Genomic DNA, 18,588 nt, shown 5'->3' with positions numbered 1-18,588 from the left:
TTAGTTTCAATGTTTCTAAGAAGCTTACACATCCACATTACATATAGGATTAATAATAATAGTAAATTTTATTAATAGACAGGCATATTTTATGGTTTTTTATTTTTTACTTTTAATTGATTGATTGATTTTATGGCTTTCAGTTGTGCCAGTGGGGCACGGTTTATTCCGCAAATGTCGTGTAAAGTGGAGAATATACGAAGGAGATTGGGGACGATAGGATCACAGCGTTAAACGCCATGTACACTACTACACACGCACACACACACACACAGCCCTCTCCAGCAAGGAAAAGTTACCCCTGTTCTGTCGGCTCACACGCACCTAGGCGCATAGCGAACCGCCCGTAGCCCGTCTAAGCGCTCCGCAAAGCGCTTCCTCCACACCGACTTCGTCCTAATAATTTATTTATTTTTAAATTATGTTTGGAACCATTTGACTTATATAATTACTCAGAAAAGTTTGTAATTACAATTAGATACCGATCTGAGTAATTAATTGATCATTTAACTTCTTATATATTTATTAGGCCATGTTATAGAATTAAGCTTAGCAATATACCTTCTTATGTCGTGCATTTTAATATTTTTTAATACATATACAATATTTATAATTTATAGTGAATGTGCTATAATAAAAAAATATGAAATACTATTTGCATTTTTAATGTCTAAGATTTCTACTTAAACTGGAACTTCATAGACAATATAAGAATCTGCTTGCTATAAGTGTATAATCTATGATCTGCTTGTCAAAGTCGTTATCATTAATGTCATTATTTCACTCGTAGTAAGTGACGCATCGCAGATTTATTCATCAGTAAATTATTTTCCTTAATGTATACAAACCCAGTAGTTTTTTTGATTAATTATAAGTATATTAACTTAACTTGGGTTTGTTAAAGTTTTGCTTAATAGAAGATTTGATTTTTGTTGCTGTGTAAAATATCAACCTATTACATTTAGTTTCGATTTGACTTCTCATAACCGGCTTACGGATAAGGTAAGGCTTTTTTTCATGAAATAATCAGCGATTTCTGTTTTACACATCGTTAGAAATTTTTATCAAATATCCTGTACTTATAAAAATACTATATTTTACTATAGAAAGGAAATAAAATCGCAATGTTTCTGTTAAGAAACTATCATAAATTAGCTATTAGTAAATAATAGTTAGTTTACGTGTTACTAATCAGTCACAGTTTTACTTGTTTTATTATCTGGTTTTGTAAGATAACATTTGATAAGAGTACGATGTAAGTGACATCCAATTTTGGCAATAAAAATATGAAGTATCGAATAATAGAATAGAAATGTTCTACAAAAACAAATATTAAAAGTTCTGTTAAAACTGTATGTGACTTGTACAACGATAATTGAAATGTAAAAAAAGTGTTTAGTCAGCTCTAAATAAATATACATAATCATGGCATGTGTTAGCCAGATGTGGGTCTTCTAATACTTGATTATTGGAAGTATACAGATAAACATGAAATGTTATCATGGTAATCTCTTTTCCAATACACACTAAGCACTAGTACATTTTAAAAATGATAAAATTGAACTGATGCATTATAATAAAATTATACAATAAAAAGAAAAACACAGGATGAGGAATATATAGACATTAATAAAAAAAAAAAATAAAAATAAAAAAAAAAACTACAGGAAAGAAATAATAGTACTAAATAAAGATATATGAACTTTGTAGTTCTTTGTATTTAGTTTATTAAGTTTATAAGAATTTGAAGTTTATGTTTTATTTATATATTTTTGGTGGTCTTTTGTGACCATCATCAATGAAGGAAATCTTGAAATATTTATATAGAGGTGTAGTATTTTCAATTTTGTGAAATATTTTTTTTTGTATTTTCTAGACATTCTTAATTAAATTTGACTGTATCTTTCCTTACCTTACAAGTATCTATATAAGTTCTCTATTAGAATTTACAAATTACTAGCCGTGCGTTCCCTGCGTGCATTGCCTCACTTTTTTTATTTTTTTTATTTTTGATTTTACCAACTCAGAAGCCTTTGTGGGCTGATACACATCACTTTGCTGAAGATCATCACATGATCAAATGCCAAATGCTTAGTATACGACTCTATAAAAGACATACAGAATCATTAATTTTTTAAATTTATAAATTATTTTGTGTTACTTTCCAAATTTTTAGATGTGGAAAGCAGCGACAGATGTGACTGCTCCAGCTCTAGCGGAGGCTGATGATTGGGAAACTGATCCAGACTTCATCAACGATGTGACAGAACAGGAACAGAGATGGGGTCCTGGGGGGCGACATGTTGAGGCTATTGAGTGAGCGCTTATTATATATATGTATATATATATATATATATATAAATATATATATATATATTTAGTTTTTGAAGTGAAAACATCTTTTGGCACACCGCACACACATTTTTTCTTAGTTAGTAAGTTAGGCTAGTTACGCTCTGAAGTGAAAGACGCGATCGGGTGAACTCGGGACTTATTGCATTATTGCTTGATTGCAATTGCCAATGAAGTTTTCACTTCTGCCGTGCAGTCTTAAGTACATACTCTATTTTTTAAAGTTAATTATATCTTATACTTCTATAATAATAAACGAAAGAGTGTGTGTGTGTCAAATACATGGTAGTATGTGTAAAGTTTTATTTTAAATTGATTTAATGTATTTTTTATGCATAATTTCAAGAAAAAGGGGTACACATTTTTTGTTTCACTTATTAATGTAAAGATTGATATTCAGACCATTTAATACTTTAAATTTTTATTTTTATATTAGGGATGGTACACAGCTAAAATAAACTTCTAAAAGAAACAAGAATGAAATGGAATCATTAAGGCCAATTACAACAATCCATCCGCTTAAAATTAAATTAATAAACATGCAAATAAGAAAAAGAAAAACAAACAATACGATAAACCGAACCGATTAACTGAGTAGGGCACAGCAGGAATAGGGAAGTACCTCGATCTTAAAGAAGATCACAGCTAAATAATACTGCTTTCAAGCAGTGTTGTGTTCTTGTGGTAAGGTGACGCTCCTGGGCGAGAGTAGGGATAGGGTCGGAAACACGCTTGCGATGGTTCTGGCGTTGCAGACGTCTATAAGCTACGGTAATTGCTTACTATCATGTTTGCCCTATGCTTTTTTGCCGACCTAGTTGTATAATAAGCGAACAAAAAAAAATTATCAATTTATCGACTAGCCCGTTGGCGCAGTTTGTAGTGACCCTGCTTTCTGCTCCAAGGGTTGTGGGTTCGATTCCCACCCCGAGTCGGGGTAATATAAATATTTGTTTGTGTATTTATAATTATATGTATTATTTATAAGTAAGTTTATCGAAAACAAAATATATGTAACTATACCAGTCGGCTGTTACCTATAACACAAGCATTAAGTTGCTTACTTTAGGAACAGACGACCGTGTGCGTATTGTGTAGATATTTAAAATATATATAGAACTTATTTATTTTGTACTGAACAAACATTTTTTGATTGTTTGCGACATCTGCATGATCCACAAAGCGATCGCTACTCTGTCGTCTAGCGCTCAACATCCATGCCGCTACCTATGACCTATACCCTTAAAATATCTGTAATATATACGAGTACAATTGGACTTGCTACCGTCTTATTGTAAGTATGTACCGATACTGAATAATATAAAGCTGAAAAGTTTGTTTGTTTAAACGCGTAATTTCGAATCGATAAATTATCTTTTTTATTTAGTATAGCCTATTTACGGCGAAAGACTTTAGGCTATTTTTTTCCTCAAATTAACGCGGGTAAAATAGCTGGGCACAGCTAGTTATAAATTGTCTGTAAATGCAATGTAAACATTACACACACCACAATGATCGTATTCAATTGATGCGTCATGGAAAGTGCATTAAACCGACTTGCACTGAATTATAACCGTGAGGAAATTGCGTGGGTTTATCATTCACTTATCGACTTATTTGCAATTTGTGTTTTATGTTTACTTTCTATATTTATTTATAACTAGCGACCCGCCCCGGCTTCGCACGGATGCAATGCTGATACTAAATATACTACAGAATGTCTTTATTTATAGTATGAAGCTAGCTTTTGCATGGTTATTAACATAATAACAACAACATTCAAATATGCGTCGTTAGATTACACGTTGTTACAGAATGCGTTGAAGAAATAAAGGTTCACTGCTCGTTACTCGTAGGTGATAGCGTAATATGTAGCCTATATGTTGACACGACTTCTTAATAATATTCGTGCCAAATTTGAAGTAAATCCATGCGGTACTTTTTGAGTTTATCCCGGACATACATACAGACAAACAGACAAAAATTCTAAAAACTATATTTTTGGCTTCGGTATAGATTGTAGATCACGCCCCAAATATTCTTTTAAAAAAATATGTAATATACAGTTTTGACTTTCCTACCATTTTATTATATGTATACATCATAAAAGTTTATTTGATTTGCATATACATAAAACATGCAGCAATTTTTTCTATCGGACTTATTTTGAAAGTCATAAAATGATTTAATTTTTTAATTATGAAATAAATATAGCTAAAGCTTCTTATTCGATGTAGGATTAAATTAGTGATAAAGACGTGTGGATTGTGTGACGCTGTGTTTTATACTAGATTTTTTATTAAAACAGCTTTTTTAAAGGGTAACTGCGGAGTGACGTATTATTCTTTTTCGCCATCGAATTCAACTGTATTTTTTAAGATATTTCTGTTCTCAAAAAGGAATCTAAAAACTGTAGTTCATTAATTTAGGAAAAACAGGTCTTAATGTCTTATTCTATCTCCTACTGTTAAACTGGTAAAACACACCCTTACTGCGATAAAACTTGGCATCGATTGATATTCAGAGTATAAATTACTAATTAATTTATAGTTCAATAATAACAAAATATATAAGTATTAGATTTTTTTTTCTTGTCTTTATAGTATGGACAAGCTTCGAGAGGAGGTATTCGAAGCAGATAAAAAAGCAAAGCAAAAGCAGTACGAGGAAGGTCCGAAACCATCATTTGGGTAAGTTTTCATCCGTATTGAGTTTTTATAATTGTCAGTTTGGCTATTGTGAGTCGTGACGGTATGCTTTATTAATTGAATAACTAGACTAACTTATCACAAAAAGTCAAATAGTATTTATATACTTTGTAATGTTTTTTATAAGGCAGACATATTAACAATTGCGTCGCAATATATTTATAACAATACTAGACTCGGCAAACGTTGTCTTGCCGCTAAACGCTATTTAAAAATAGTGGTTGGTGGTAGAAGGGTGAAAATTTAGAATTGTATGTATTTTTCAACGCCAAATCATAATATAATAAAAAATAAAAACTTTATCTAAAAATTAAAAAAAAAAAAAAATTTTTAGAGGTGGACTACCCTTAACATTTAGGGGGATGAAAAATAGATGTTGTTCGATTCTCAGACCTACCAAATATGCAAACAAAATTTCATGAGAATCGGTCAAGCCGTTTCGGAGGAGTTTAACTACAAACACCGCGACACGAGAATTTTATATATTAGATTATGTATATTCACAAGAATATCAATTGTTTTGATATTAATAGTAATAATTACGAAAGAGAGTGTAAACACGAGAAGAAATAAGAAAATTGTAGTTCCAAGTTTCCGACTGTGCAAAATAAACGTCTCCTTATTGGGTTATGGTATTTACATGTATAATAAAATCTCTCAAACAATTTTTCTAATTGTCTCAATATAATTTTAGTGTTTATCTATTAAAAAGAAATTAATAGATAAAGCGTATTAGTCAGTGCAGGATTACATAGTTGATAAAGATGTGTGGATTTAGTGACGCTGTATTTTATTCAAGATATTACTAATTTTGTACTAAAACACAGTTTATATATTATTTATAAAAGAATAACTACGGAGTTTCTTGTCGGTTCACTTATAAACATAATTAAAATTTTAATTTGTAAAATGACGATTCAAAGGTGCTTTTGAAGTCGATTTGAATCAAGTTATTTTTGATTTTAATTTTATAACCACAGTCTAATAATATTACTACTGAACTGACTTACATTAAACTACCCTACGATTAATACCGTCAATTGTTTTTTTAATGACTGAGTTATATTTTGTACATTACTGTAAAACATTCAAAAACCCTTATAACACATAACACTTTATTTAATATGTATGTATTAATTGATTTTCATCACAAATAATATATTTTTATTTTAAGATATGGCGGTAAATTTGGCGTACAAGAAGACAGGATGGATAAATCAGCCGTCGGTCACGATTACGTTGGTAAAACAGAAAAACACGTGTCGCAAAAGGATTATGCGCAAGGTCTGTATAAAGTAGACAAATTGATTTTAAATTCGAATTTTTAAGAAGCGCTCACATGTGCGCGTTTATTCAGCGTATCATAGCGCAGGTGTGGGAAAAGCATAAGTACCGCCAGAAAGCGCGTCAGAAATTCTCATATCTGGTTTATGAGTAACGATAATTATTATTAATAAATGTGTTTGTTATAAAATAACCAAAACCGACTTCCGTTTAGGTACATTGTCAAGTATGGTATGATTATATGACTACTAGTAGGGTAGTTTTCGAATAAAAAAAAAAATCATCAAAATCGGGAACACTCAGTAAAAAATTATGAGGTTAATATACATAAATAAATACATTCGAATTGAGAACCTCCTCTTTTATTGAAGTCGGTAAAAAGAAGGAGTGACTCTATTCTATTTTAGGAAACTACATGGAAATTTTATATTTTCTTGTCCTATATTATTATTTATATCACATTTATATATATTTTTAGGTTTCGGGGGTAAATTCGGCGTGCAGACAGACAGAATGGACGCCAGTGCCGTGGGTCACGATTACGTAGGCAAAGTCGAGAAGCACGCCTCACAGTCTGACTATGCTAAAGGATTTGGAGGGAAATACGGCGTTCAGACAGATAGGGTTGATAAAGTATGTATACATTTCTATTGCATTATGCGTCTATGAATCTTTGCTTTATCTTTACGGACAACGAATCTTGCACATACGGTTGTTAAATAAGTTTTTATCTCTTACGGCATTATCTTATATGCCCCTTTTGTTTAACCGGCTTCAAAAAAGGAGGAGGTTACTCAATTCAACCGTATTATATATATATATATAGGAAGAAAGGAGGTATCTCTAGTGTAGTGCCATGATAAGGAAACCAGGATCGGATGATGGAATCCCAGAGAAATCGAGGGGAATCCTCTAAAATCGTAGTAACGACTAGTGCGTTTGTTAATTTTTTTCGTCTACTTACGTTGTATTACTTGTCGATGGAATTGAAGTTGGTTTTTTTTCGTTTGCGAGCAGACACAATTATTTTAGCAACGGCTTTAGTGTAGTAGAGCGTGTAGTGGCAAAAAATACCAACAAATTGCGCGTTCGATTCCCGCTCCAGTCAGATCCTTTGTCTTACATAGAGCAGTCGTGGTTTCCGTCTTGTTTTTGCTTTTAGCTTCCGAACACAGACGCTTATGATAAGGCTTTGATTGTACCGAGAAATGTCGATTTTTTTTTCGGAATATGTATTAAATGAATCGGTACTAGTTTCACTTGAACCGTTATTAATTAATAAAATTTAACGAAAAACGAATAAAATTTGAATTTTTAAAATGATGATTCAACGGTGCCTTTGAAGTCAATTTAAACAAGTAATTTTTGATTTAGACACCGATCCGCTACCTAAAGTTGCATGGAAGAGATCGCCGTTTTAGTGATAGGTTTAACTAAGGTTTTAATTAAGGTGTACGATAAAGATTATAAATAAATAATCATCATTACAGCCTGTACAGTCCACTGCTGGACATAGGCCTCCACAAGTTTACGTCAAAAATAACGTGAACTCATGTGTTTTGCCCATAGTCACCACGCTGGGCAGGCGGGTTGGTGACCGCAGTACTGGCTTTGTCGCACCAAAGACGCTGCTGCCCGTCTTCGGCCTGTGTATTTCAAAGCCAGCAGTTGGATGGTTATCCCGCCATCGGTCGGCTCCTTAAGTTCCAAGATGGTTGTGGAACCTTGTTATCCCTTAGTCGCCTCTTACGACACCCACGGGAAGAGAGGGGGTGGCTAAATTATTTAGTGCCGTAGCCACACAGCACATAAATAATATACTGTGATAACTGTAGAGTGCAGCGGGCTGGGAACACCGCGAGCAAGTCGAGAAGCATCCCTCACAGAAGGACTACTCGGTGGGCTTCGGAGGGAAGTTCGGTGTCCAGGCGGACCGGCAGGACGCCAGCGCGGCGGGCTGGGACCACCTGGAGCGGGCGCCGGCGCACCGCTCGCAGAAGGGTGACTGCGCTGTTGTCGTCCAGCCTGTACCCTGCACTGTGCCGCCTTAGCCAGTACCCTGCACTGTGTGCCGCCTTAGCCTGTACCCTGCACTGTGTATCGACTTAGCCTGTACCGTGCACTGTGTCGCCTTAGCCTGTACCCTGCACTGTGTGCCGCCCTAGCCTGTACCCTGCACTGTGTGCCGCCTTAGCCTGTACCCTGCACTGTGTGCCGCCTTAGCCTGTACCCTGCACTGTGTGCCGCCTTAGCCTGTACCCCGCACTGTGTGCCGCCTTAGCCTGTACCCTGCACTGTGTGCCGCCTTAGCCTGTACCCTGCACTGTGTGTCGACTTAGCCTGTACCCCGCACTGTGTGCCGCCTTAGCCTGTACCCTGCACCCCGCACTGTGTGCCGCCTTAGCCTGTACCCTGCACTCTGTGCCGCCATAGCCTGTACCCTGCTCTGTGTGTCGCCTTAGCCTGTACCCTATTTTTTCCCTTTATCCCGTATCCTACCTTTTTTCCTTAACTGGTACTCTTTCCATTCTCATTTACTCTGTACTCTTTCCATTCTCCTTTACTCTGTACTCTGTCTGTTCTTGTTAGCCTGTACCCTATCTTTCTTCCTTAGCTTGTATCCAGTCTTTTCTCTTTGACTTTATCTTTTCTCTTTAATCTGTACCATATATGTTCCATATATGTACCTATAAACTTTGCTTCATAGCTCACATCCTGTCTTCATCTTTTTCATTAGTCTGCGGAATTGTAATTCTGTCCTTAGTTTTGGCTCTGCATACACAAAACAAAAATACCTTTTGTCAATTTAATACCATCAAAATGAATCATTCCATTTTTTGATACGGCATTCATTTCCTGCTTGTTTTAGTAAAAACAAATACGATAAGATATACCGTTTAAATTAATAATTTAATTTTTGCCGTTAAAACTAATTTTCGTAACATTATTATAGATATACAAAACAATTATTTTAATCTTATTGTTTTTATATTTTCTAGATTACGCAGTGGGTTTCGGGGGTAAATTTGGCGTACAGACGGACAGACAGGACGCGTGCGCGGTGGGCTGGGACCATAAAGAAGCGACACCGGCGCATGCCAGCCAAGTCGACCATAAGAAGGTAAGAGTTTGAGGGTAGTGGGGGGCTTCTCATTACCTTTATATTTTGTGCTTACTACGTACGCGTACGTGATTTATTACTAGAAGCGTTGAATGTGAGGCCATAAAAAAAAAAATAAAAAATAATATATATATATATATATATATACATCAACAAATGAATATCAGCCAATAATATGTTGCAAAATTCGAAAATGACACTAAAGTTTTTATTCAGGGTTTCGGAGGCAAATTCGGTGTTGAAACGGACAGAGTGGACAAATGTGCTCATAGATTTGACGAAGTGGAAAAAGTTGGCACCAACTATACCAAGCAACGACCAGATATTGGCGGAGCGAAACCCTCGTCTATCAGGGCCAAGTTTGAGAATATGGCCAAGGAGAAAGAACAGGTATTTTGCATTAAATAATGAGGCCAAACTGGGTTAAAAGTTTGCACCAACTTTGGTAGTAAATGTGAAAGTTTGAGAACATGTCTTTGGAGAAAGAATGGTTACTTCCTGTAACATATTTATATGTATATATGTTACAGGAAATAACCATTCTAAACTAACCTAAAGATTAAATTGGGGAACATTGGCACCAACTTTAGCTAGAAATAACCAATTGTTGGAAACCACGGAACTGGGACTGTGGAGTAAAGGCGCTATCTGTCAGCTAAAAATATGATCAAGTAGAGAGAATCAGTACGAAGTATTACTATTTTGGTTTACTTGTTTAAAATTAGTGCTAAGTGCACTTAAAAACAACCTAATAGTGGATTAAAACTATGCATCTTCCAAGCCAAGTTTTATTTGTCTTAACTAAATCGTATATTTTCATTTTCATATGATTAATTCATACTTATGTATGTTATCGTGAACTTAAAGTAAGGGTTGCTAATAATGGAAGCTTTGTTAAAAATCAACGTCTTGAATAAATATAATTCGGTAAAACGGTTTATAAGTTTCTAAAGTTAGCGTTGTCTTTTGGTTTGAGTTGAGTAGTTCTTAAACGAAATAAAATTTACAGGAGGCGCTACAATCAGTGCAGCGGATAAGGCAAGAAAGACAACAGTTAGACAAGAGTCTGTCAGAAAAGGTATCATTTAAGTAGAATTTTTGGGTCACTCTGTTTTTAAATAGTGACTTCTTTATTGAAATCATATTTATGCGATTATTTTTGAAAGGACTGCAAAAAAAAGAACAAATGTTTGTATAAACCGTTGTAATTTTCTTGAAGTTTAAGCTTACCAAAACGATTTTTTAAAGGAAAAAGAACGTCTCGCAAAAGAAAAAGCCGAACAGCCAAAAGAATCGCAACAACAGACAAATGCTCCAGCCCCAGCAACAAACGACACAAGCACAACGAACACAACAAACACGACAAACACAGCAAACAAGGCGGTCAAGACTGAAGTACAAGTGGATATCATACCGTCCACACCAGAAGTAACAACTGAACCGGCTGAAGTCAAACAGACCAATTTACCTGACGTCACATTGGTTGGGGAACCTAATGTTGAAAATAAGGAAAAAGAGGAAGTAAGTTGTTTATTAATCCTACCATGTAGTCCATGTTTTATTTGTATTTTAAGTCTATAGTTTTTTTTATAAACAAAGTATATTTTTCAAGTAATCTATAAACTTATAGTTGGCTAATATCTCCTCAAAATGAGTGATTTGTAAGTGTTTTAAGGGAATATAAGTAAAAGTATAAGTTAATCGGATTTCAAATTATCAATTTATCGACTCGCCCGTTGGCGCAGTTTGTAGTGGGCCTGTCTGTAGTGATTTCTGTGTCGCGGGTTCGATTCCCGCCTGAGTCTGGGTGTAATATTTGTATTTATATATAAATTATTTCTATGTATATTCATATATATATATATATATATATATATATATATATATAAAGTTACAACAGTCGGCTGTTACCTGTAACAAGCATTAAGTTGCTTACCATAGGAACAGACGACCGTGTGTGTATGTTATAAGATATTTATTTAATAATTTATCGGATTTAGGTATTCATGTAATTTGTCTACCAGGCTGCCTCTTTTAGCTCAGAATGAATTAATTGAACCGCAATTTCCGTTTCTAGAGAGGGTTTCAGAGACGAAACTCATATCTCTTCGACTCTCCGTCATCTTCCGCAGCTCTCATCGTTATATCCAATATTTCCTCATTATATCCAATTTTTTCGGATATCAGCTACATAACTAGGGTCAAATCTTTTGGTGGTATCACTTCTACTTTATTTTGTGCGACCTTTGGTATTTGTTTGCTTATGTTCTTCAATTCTTGAGGAGGTTTTCATGTCCTCCAGATCCGACGCCACTTCAGTGTGCTTTATCATGAGCTCTGCTGTACTCCTCAGTTACAGTTTTTTTAAAAGGAAACTGCGGAGTTTTTTTCCCGATTCTCCTCTGCAGAAATTACATTCTGAATCGGCAGTAGCTATATTATTGACGATAGTTGAAATTTAATTTGTAAAATGATTCAAGTCTGCTTTTGAAGCTTATTTGAGTGAAGTTATCTTTGATTTGATTAAAATTGCGCGACGCTTGCTACGTGTTAAAAGAAATTGCTTGTTGGGCCAGAGAGTCACCCACAATTCCTAACACGAGACTACAAGAGAGAGGGTAAACAAACAATAAACTGCACCCAGACCCTAAGTCGGCGAGAGAATCCAACCCAAAAAAGGCCGCAAACACTCGTCCTGAGGCTTATATACAGCAAACCCAGCGCGTCGCGACACAACCACCCCCTAAGGTGAACCGCGACGTAATACAATACGAGGGTATTCCAAAAATTAAATCAGTCGCCTAGAAAAAGTAAATAGCAACGCTAATGCATAACTGTGCTATTATACATCAGCAGGAATGAAACCACGTGCTATTAAAAATATATGCTACACGCTATGCACGCTAAAGTGGAGTGTGGTGGTTGTCCCCAGGGCCGCCAGCCCACCATCGTGGTGTCGCCGGTAGGCTGGGCGGGCGCGGAGGGCGAGGAGGGCGAGGACGCGGCGGACGACGAGGACGGCTACACGGCGCGCGCGCTCTACGACTACCAGGCCGCCGCGCCCGACGAGATCTCCTTCGACCCCGACGACCTCATCACCAACATCGTCATGGTGAGTGATCGGTTCGGGCTGTAACATCCCACTGCGGGGTATAAGGCTCTTTTTAAACGGTTTTATTTAGCTCACCCCGTTTGTTTTATTTATTATTCTTGGGTCAAATTTAGTAATTCAAATTTCACCCTCTTCCTGTCAACCGATTAATCTGAAATTTTGTATACACTTTGGATTTTGGTGACAATACAATTATGTTTATTCATTATCATTATAAATTCAAGATGGCCGCCGCTACAAAATGGCGGATAATTTATGTTTTATTAATCCCATTAATATGGGTATCAAATGAAAGGGCTCAACAAGCAGAATACAATATACTATAAAAAATTGAAATCCAAGATGGCGGCCGCTACAAAATGGCGGATAACGTAGGTTTTATCAATCCCATCAATATGGGTATCAAATGAAAGGGCTCAACAAGCAGAATACAATATACTATAAAAAATTGAAATACAAGATGGCGGCCGCTACAAAATGGCGGATAACGTAGGTTTTATCGATCCCATCAATATGGGTATCAAATGAAAGTGCTCAACCAGTACAATCAATGTACTATATAAAATTAAAATCCAAGATGGCGGCCTCTACAAAATGGCGGATAACTTAGGTTTTATCAATCCCATCAACATGGGTATCAAATGAAAGGTCTCAACAAGTAGAATACAATTTACTATGCAAAATTGAAATCTAAGCTGGCCGCCGCTACCAAATGTCTGATAACAATTTTTTATCAATCCCACCAATATGGGTATCAAATAAAAGGGCTTGACAAGAAGAATACAGTGCACTATACAACCTCAATATTTAAGATGGGCCTTGCAATAATGAAGCACTAAATGAATTAAACAGAATGCGAAATAAAAACTAAAAACTAGAAAATAAAAATAGGTAAAAAAACTTTTTAAGTTAAACGGTTTTATGTTAAACATACATTGCAATGTTTAAGATAAATGTACTAAAAACCAAAAAATAATAAAATAGATACAGTCGTGGGAATTATAAACATATGCATAGACTAGACTAAAATAAAATCGTGGGGCACGTCAATTGTCTACAAATTATCGACTTAATATGCGATAGAAGAATCGTTTAATTCGTCGTTAAAATAGGCAGTTGGGCCCGCAGACGGTGAGGAAATTACTTACTATTTTCTTGCTCATGGAAATTCCAATAGTTATACACTCCATGTAAATAAAAGAGATGTTTCAACTAGTTTATCGTTGGACATTCACACTGCTGGCTGGCGAGGAATCGTTTCACTGCTCGTAGTTTGTCTTTAATCGACAAAACATATGATAAAAGTACTACTCGCTCACCACTATGAAACCCTAAAACTCGCTTATAATCGAGCTTGCTAGCTTGTTTCCACATTCTAGCCCTACTTATCACACGTCCATCGTTGTCGGTTGAACAACTGCCTAATTATAGTGTAACATTACAAAACAAACATTTTAATCAACGATTGTAGACAATTGACGTGCCCCACGGTTTTATTTTAGTCTAGTCTATGCATATGTTTATAATTCCCACGACTGTATCTATTTTATTATTTTTTGGTTTTTAGTACATTTATCTTAAACATTGCAATGTATGTTTAACATAAAACCGTTTAACTTAAAAAGTTTTTTTACCTATTTTTATACCATGTTGGAGTTTAATCCACCACGACTTCTACTGTGGTTTGACGTATATTGCTATGAATAACGATCAGTTGTTTATTTTATTTTATTTTATTTGGATAGCTTACAGCTTATTATAACTACAACTTTTTTTTTTTTTTTTTTTTGTTATCGCAGGGTAACCCATTTACGGGTGATATCCAGGATGCCCGGGTAGGCATTCCTAGACCTTATGTCGGCTTAGCACTTGGGGGTGCACTACCGACCAAAACCCCTGCGGGAGCCTTCAGCCGCTTTAATTGGAGGGTCCCGGAACTGCAGGCAACAGGATCCCTCCAGCGACAGGCTGGCCTCGGCGAAAAGACCAGACTTCTCCTCCATGGGACTGTCCGGCTCACCTCTGAACAATCCCGACGACGCCATGTCTAGCAGGACCGGGTTCCCATCCCGGCCCGACATGGGCACAGGGGCGTTACTGGAGACGCATTAAGTAGCGCCTTCTACGCACCCCCGTTCGTCGCCTGCGGACGGAGGCCTCGTCGGCGGCCCCCTCTCTCATCCGCTCGTCGTTCTCCTTCTGGGACATTACTGTCTCGCAGAAGGAGACCATCGCCTTCCAGGACTCGTCGTCACCGAGCATCGCGGTGATAACGCTCGGCAGTGACAAGTCCCCTCCGAGGACTATCGTCAGATCGCGACGTAGCGCCGCCCATCTCGGGCACACCTCGAGGGTGTGCTGGGTAGAGTCCACCGCCGCGCCACAATCGTGACATTCAGTCGTCGGCTCCCTTTGGGCCGTCCGACACAAGTATTCACCAAAGCAGCCGTGCCCGGTGAGAACCTGCGTCAGACGGAAGGTGAGGGGTTTGCGCTTACGGCGCATCCACCGCTCAAGGACCGGGCGCAAGGCAGCCGTTACGCGTGTGCCATACGGCTGCTCCACCAGGTCCTCCCCCCACCTCCGCATTAATGCTTCTTGCCCCATCCGGCGCACCCGTAGGATCCCGTCCAACGTGAGGTTCTCACCGAGAGCCCTCCTACCCGAGACGTATGAGTAGGTCTCGGCAAGGACCTCCGCCACGAGCTCCCACGGGGGGTCGCCAGCTAGAGCAGTAGCTGCAGCCCACGATACCGTACGATACCCCCGAATCACCCTCACCACGATGATCTTCTGCGCCGACCGCAGTGCGGCCTTATTCTTCGCAGTGAGGCGATCCGCCCAAACCGGGGCACCGTACGTCGCCATACTCCGGCAGACTCCAGAATATAGCTGCCTGCAGGCGGCGCTGGGTCCTCCGAGGTTCGGGAGGAGTCTGCCCAGTGCACTCGCCACCTTCACGACCTTCGGTCCCACGGTTCAAGTGTGGACCGAAGGTCCACCCTCCGTCAAGGATGAGCCCCAAATATTTCATTTGGGAGCTCATCCGGACCCTCCCCTCTCCGATCTGCAGGGTAGCCCCTGGTGGGGGTCCCTTGCGTCCGGTCCCGCGAAAGAGGAGGGCTTCGGTCTTTTCAATTCTGACACGAAGCCCCAAACTCTTTATGCGGCTGATCACGAGGTCGAGTCCGACCTCAGCCAGCCGCGCCGCCTCCTTATAGTCTCGTCCCCGGGAGTAAACGAGAGTGTCATCCGCGTAGCAAATGACACCCATCCCGGGGAGGAGACGGCCTCGCAGGACCCAGTCGTATCCGATGTCCCACAGGATCGGGCCCAGCACCGTCCCTGTGGGACACCGCAGCCGACCCGCCGCCACTCCACGGACCCCGACCGATTTTCGAGGCCTACTTTGCGATCGGAGAGGTACGCCTCCAGCAGCCTCCCTAGATACGGGGGTACTCCGAAGAATTTGAGTGCCTCCCGAATCACTGCATGCGGGAGGCTGTTGAAGGCGTTCGCGATGTCCAACGACACCGCGAGCACCACCTCCCTCTTGTGTTCCGCTTCACCCGTCACCGCCCGTAGGCGTTTGAGGGCGTCGATGGTCGACCGGCGCGCTCGAAACCCGAATTGGGATTCCGAGAGTCCGGGTCCCGAGCCCTCCTCCAGGTGCTGAACGAGCCGGGAAGCCACTATTCTCTCCAAGAGTTTCCCAGCTTCGATCAGCAACACCACCGGTCGCATCGACGAAGCCGAGTCCGGGGTCCGCCCTGCCTTAGGAAGTAGGCAAAGCCGACCCTCCTTCCAGGCCCCCGGGAACTGGCCAGACCGCAGGCAGCGGTCAAACAGTTCCCGGAGGCTATCGCCGAGGTGCCCGAGAGCGATCCCAAGTACTCTCCCGTGCACCCCGTCTGGACCCGGCGCCCTCTTCTTACTCTGAAGGCGGGACAGAGCTGCCTCCATTTCAGCCTCTGTGACGGGTGGCGGAACACTCTCCTCCTCGTCCGGCGTCTGCCGAGCCATCCTGGGGGGCACGAAACCCTCGGGTTCGTCGGGAAAGAGTTCCCCGACGATCCTTCCCAGTTGCTCCGGCTGGAGCGTTTCGCTGATGGGGGCCGACTGGGCGCGGAACAAGCTCCGGTCCTCTTATACGGTCGGCCCCAGGGGTCTCTCTCTAGACCCCCAACTAACTCCAGCCAGGCCTCCTCCTTGGCTCGGCATATGGCCTGCTGCAGGATCTTCCTTTTCTCCACGTAGATCCTGCGCAGCCTGTCGTCCCTGTCCACGTCCTGGGGGCGTCTCCGCCTGCTCCGAGTATATTGCCTCCTGGCCCCGTTGCAGGCGGCCCGGAGACTGGCTATCTCAGCCGACCACCAGTAGAGCGCCCGCCGTTGGGGTAGACGCTTCGCGCGCGGCATGGCCGCTCTGCAGACAGCGGTAAATGTGTCGCAGAGCCGGTTAGCCGCCTCATCCACCCCAAACTCCAGCAATGGCGGGAGACTCCAGTGGCTGACGATTGCGGCCTCCTCTGCCAGTTCCCGGTTGAGCTTGGAGAGTGCCCAACGTGGAAACTGGCTACACCCCCTGAACAATGTTGACGACGACGATGACGCCGGACGGACGGGAGCTGGAGACACCTCGAACCTTATGTATCGATGGTCCGAGAGAGTCTCCACCTCCGTTTCCACCCTCCACCCCTCCACTCTGCGTGCGATAGCTGGCGTGGCAAACGTGACGTCTACCACGGAACCTCCCGACCAACGCACGCACGTCTGGACTGCCCCCACATTGAGCAGGGATAGTCCGGCAGCAAGCGCCCACTCCTCCACCTCCCTCCCTTTTGGGTTCGTAACCGGATTTCCCCAAGCCGTGGACTTGGCATTGAGGTCGCCGGCTACGAAAACCTGAAGGGGAGCTAGCTGCCCCACCAGCGGCCCCAGAACATCGAGAAACCGTTCCAGGGCCGCCAGGTCACGATTCGGGGAGAAGTAGACTCCGACGAAAGCCACCTCCCCCCGAACCGCAGCCACATACCCATGTCCCCTCGCCTTGATGACAAGGGGGGGTCCAGCTCCAGGCCTCACCACGATCGCCACCAAGCCCTCGGTGTCTCCCGCCCAGTGTGGGTAAGAAGGCACGGCATATGGATTATAACTATAACTAATACAGAATATGAATAAAAAAAAGCTAATAACAAGCTACCACATATAGAAACTAAAAAAATCTATATGCTAAATAAGAATAGTTAGTTACCAGTGTGCACAGATTCCATCATAGATTTAACAATCGCCATTTTTATGGTACTGATACTCCCATGGAATAAGTCGATATCAACATTAATATTATTATGATAACAACTGTGGCTGATAGCTAACGTGCTCTTCGAGGCACGGTGAGGAGACTGACAAAGACAGATATCCAAACCGGAATCGAATGTTTGTAATTTGTAATGATGTAAATAATTCGAATATCCATACCGAGAGTGTAGACACGCAAACCACTACACCAGAGTAGTCGTCGAGAGGGTATGTTAAAAAAAAAATATATTGAAAATTTTTTAACCGACTTCAAAAAAAGGAAGAGGTTACTCAATTCGACCGTATATATATTTTTTTTTTCTTCAGATCGACGAAGGCTGGTGGCAGGGCTTATGCAAGGGCGCATACGGATTGTTTCCAGCGAATTACGTACAACTACAGGACAAATAACTTAGTCATACACATTCCATACACACATTCTTTTACACGTATTTATAGTATATCCTTACATTTGTGTCTTAATAAGATAATTATTTTTTAAACAATTTATCGTTTAAATGAAAATTTTATTATTAATATTAATAATTAATTTTAATTTATTATAGTTTTGAACGGTAATAATTACTCCATTGAAGTAAAATGAGAGATATTAAAAAGTATACAATGACAAAGAGGTTTCAAAGAATTAAAGAAAAATGTATATCATCTATCGCTATATCGCTACTTTATTTATTCTAAAGTTACGCTAAAATA

At 39.9% G+C, this 18,588-nt stretch overlaps 1 protein-coding gene across 1 annotated transcript; it reads left to right on the top strand.

The window, feature by feature from the left end:
- Window positions 1-768: 768 nt before the first annotated feature.
- On the top strand, window positions 769-18,380 carry LOC123664031 (src substrate cortactin). Its single transcript, XM_045598659.1, has 12 exons — window positions 769-1,002; window positions 2,177-2,316; window positions 4,956-5,042; window positions 6,235-6,344; window positions 6,823-6,977; window positions 8,180-8,345; window positions 9,344-9,465; window positions 9,682-9,855; window positions 10,475-10,543; window positions 10,714-10,986; window positions 12,398-12,577; window positions 18,202-18,380. Exons 2-12 carry the CDS (start codon window positions 2,177-2,179, stop codon window positions 18,283-18,285), a joined length of 1,560 nt encoding a protein of 519 aa, XP_045454615.1. The 5' UTR covers window positions 769-1,002; the 3' UTR covers window positions 18,286-18,380.
- Window positions 18,381-18,588: the final 208 nt, after the last annotated feature.

This window comes from Melitaea cinxia, chromosome 21, assembly GCF_905220565.1.
Source record: "Melitaea cinxia chromosome 21, ilMelCinx1.1, whole genome shotgun sequence".
Lineage (NCBI taxonomy): Eukaryota > Metazoa > Arthropoda > Insecta > Lepidoptera > Nymphalidae > Melitaea > Melitaea cinxia.
This window is presented reverse-complemented; position numbering and strand designations above follow the sequence as displayed.

Excerpts from the sequence above, each read along its gene's own strand:
- LOC123664031 (XM_045598659.1), top strand. The coding sequence starts at position 2,177 with ATGTGGAAAGCAGCGACAGATGTGACTGCTCCAGCTCTAGCGGAGGCT. Across the intron at positions 10,987-12,397 it reads AAAATAAGGAAAAAGAGGAA|GGCCGCCAGCCCACCATCGT; the intron begins GTAAGTTGTTTA and ends GGTTGTCCCCAG. Across the intron at positions 12,578-18,201 it reads TCATCACCAACATCGTCATG|ATCGACGAAGGCTGGTGGCA; the intron begins GTGAGTGATCGG and ends TTTTTTCTTCAG.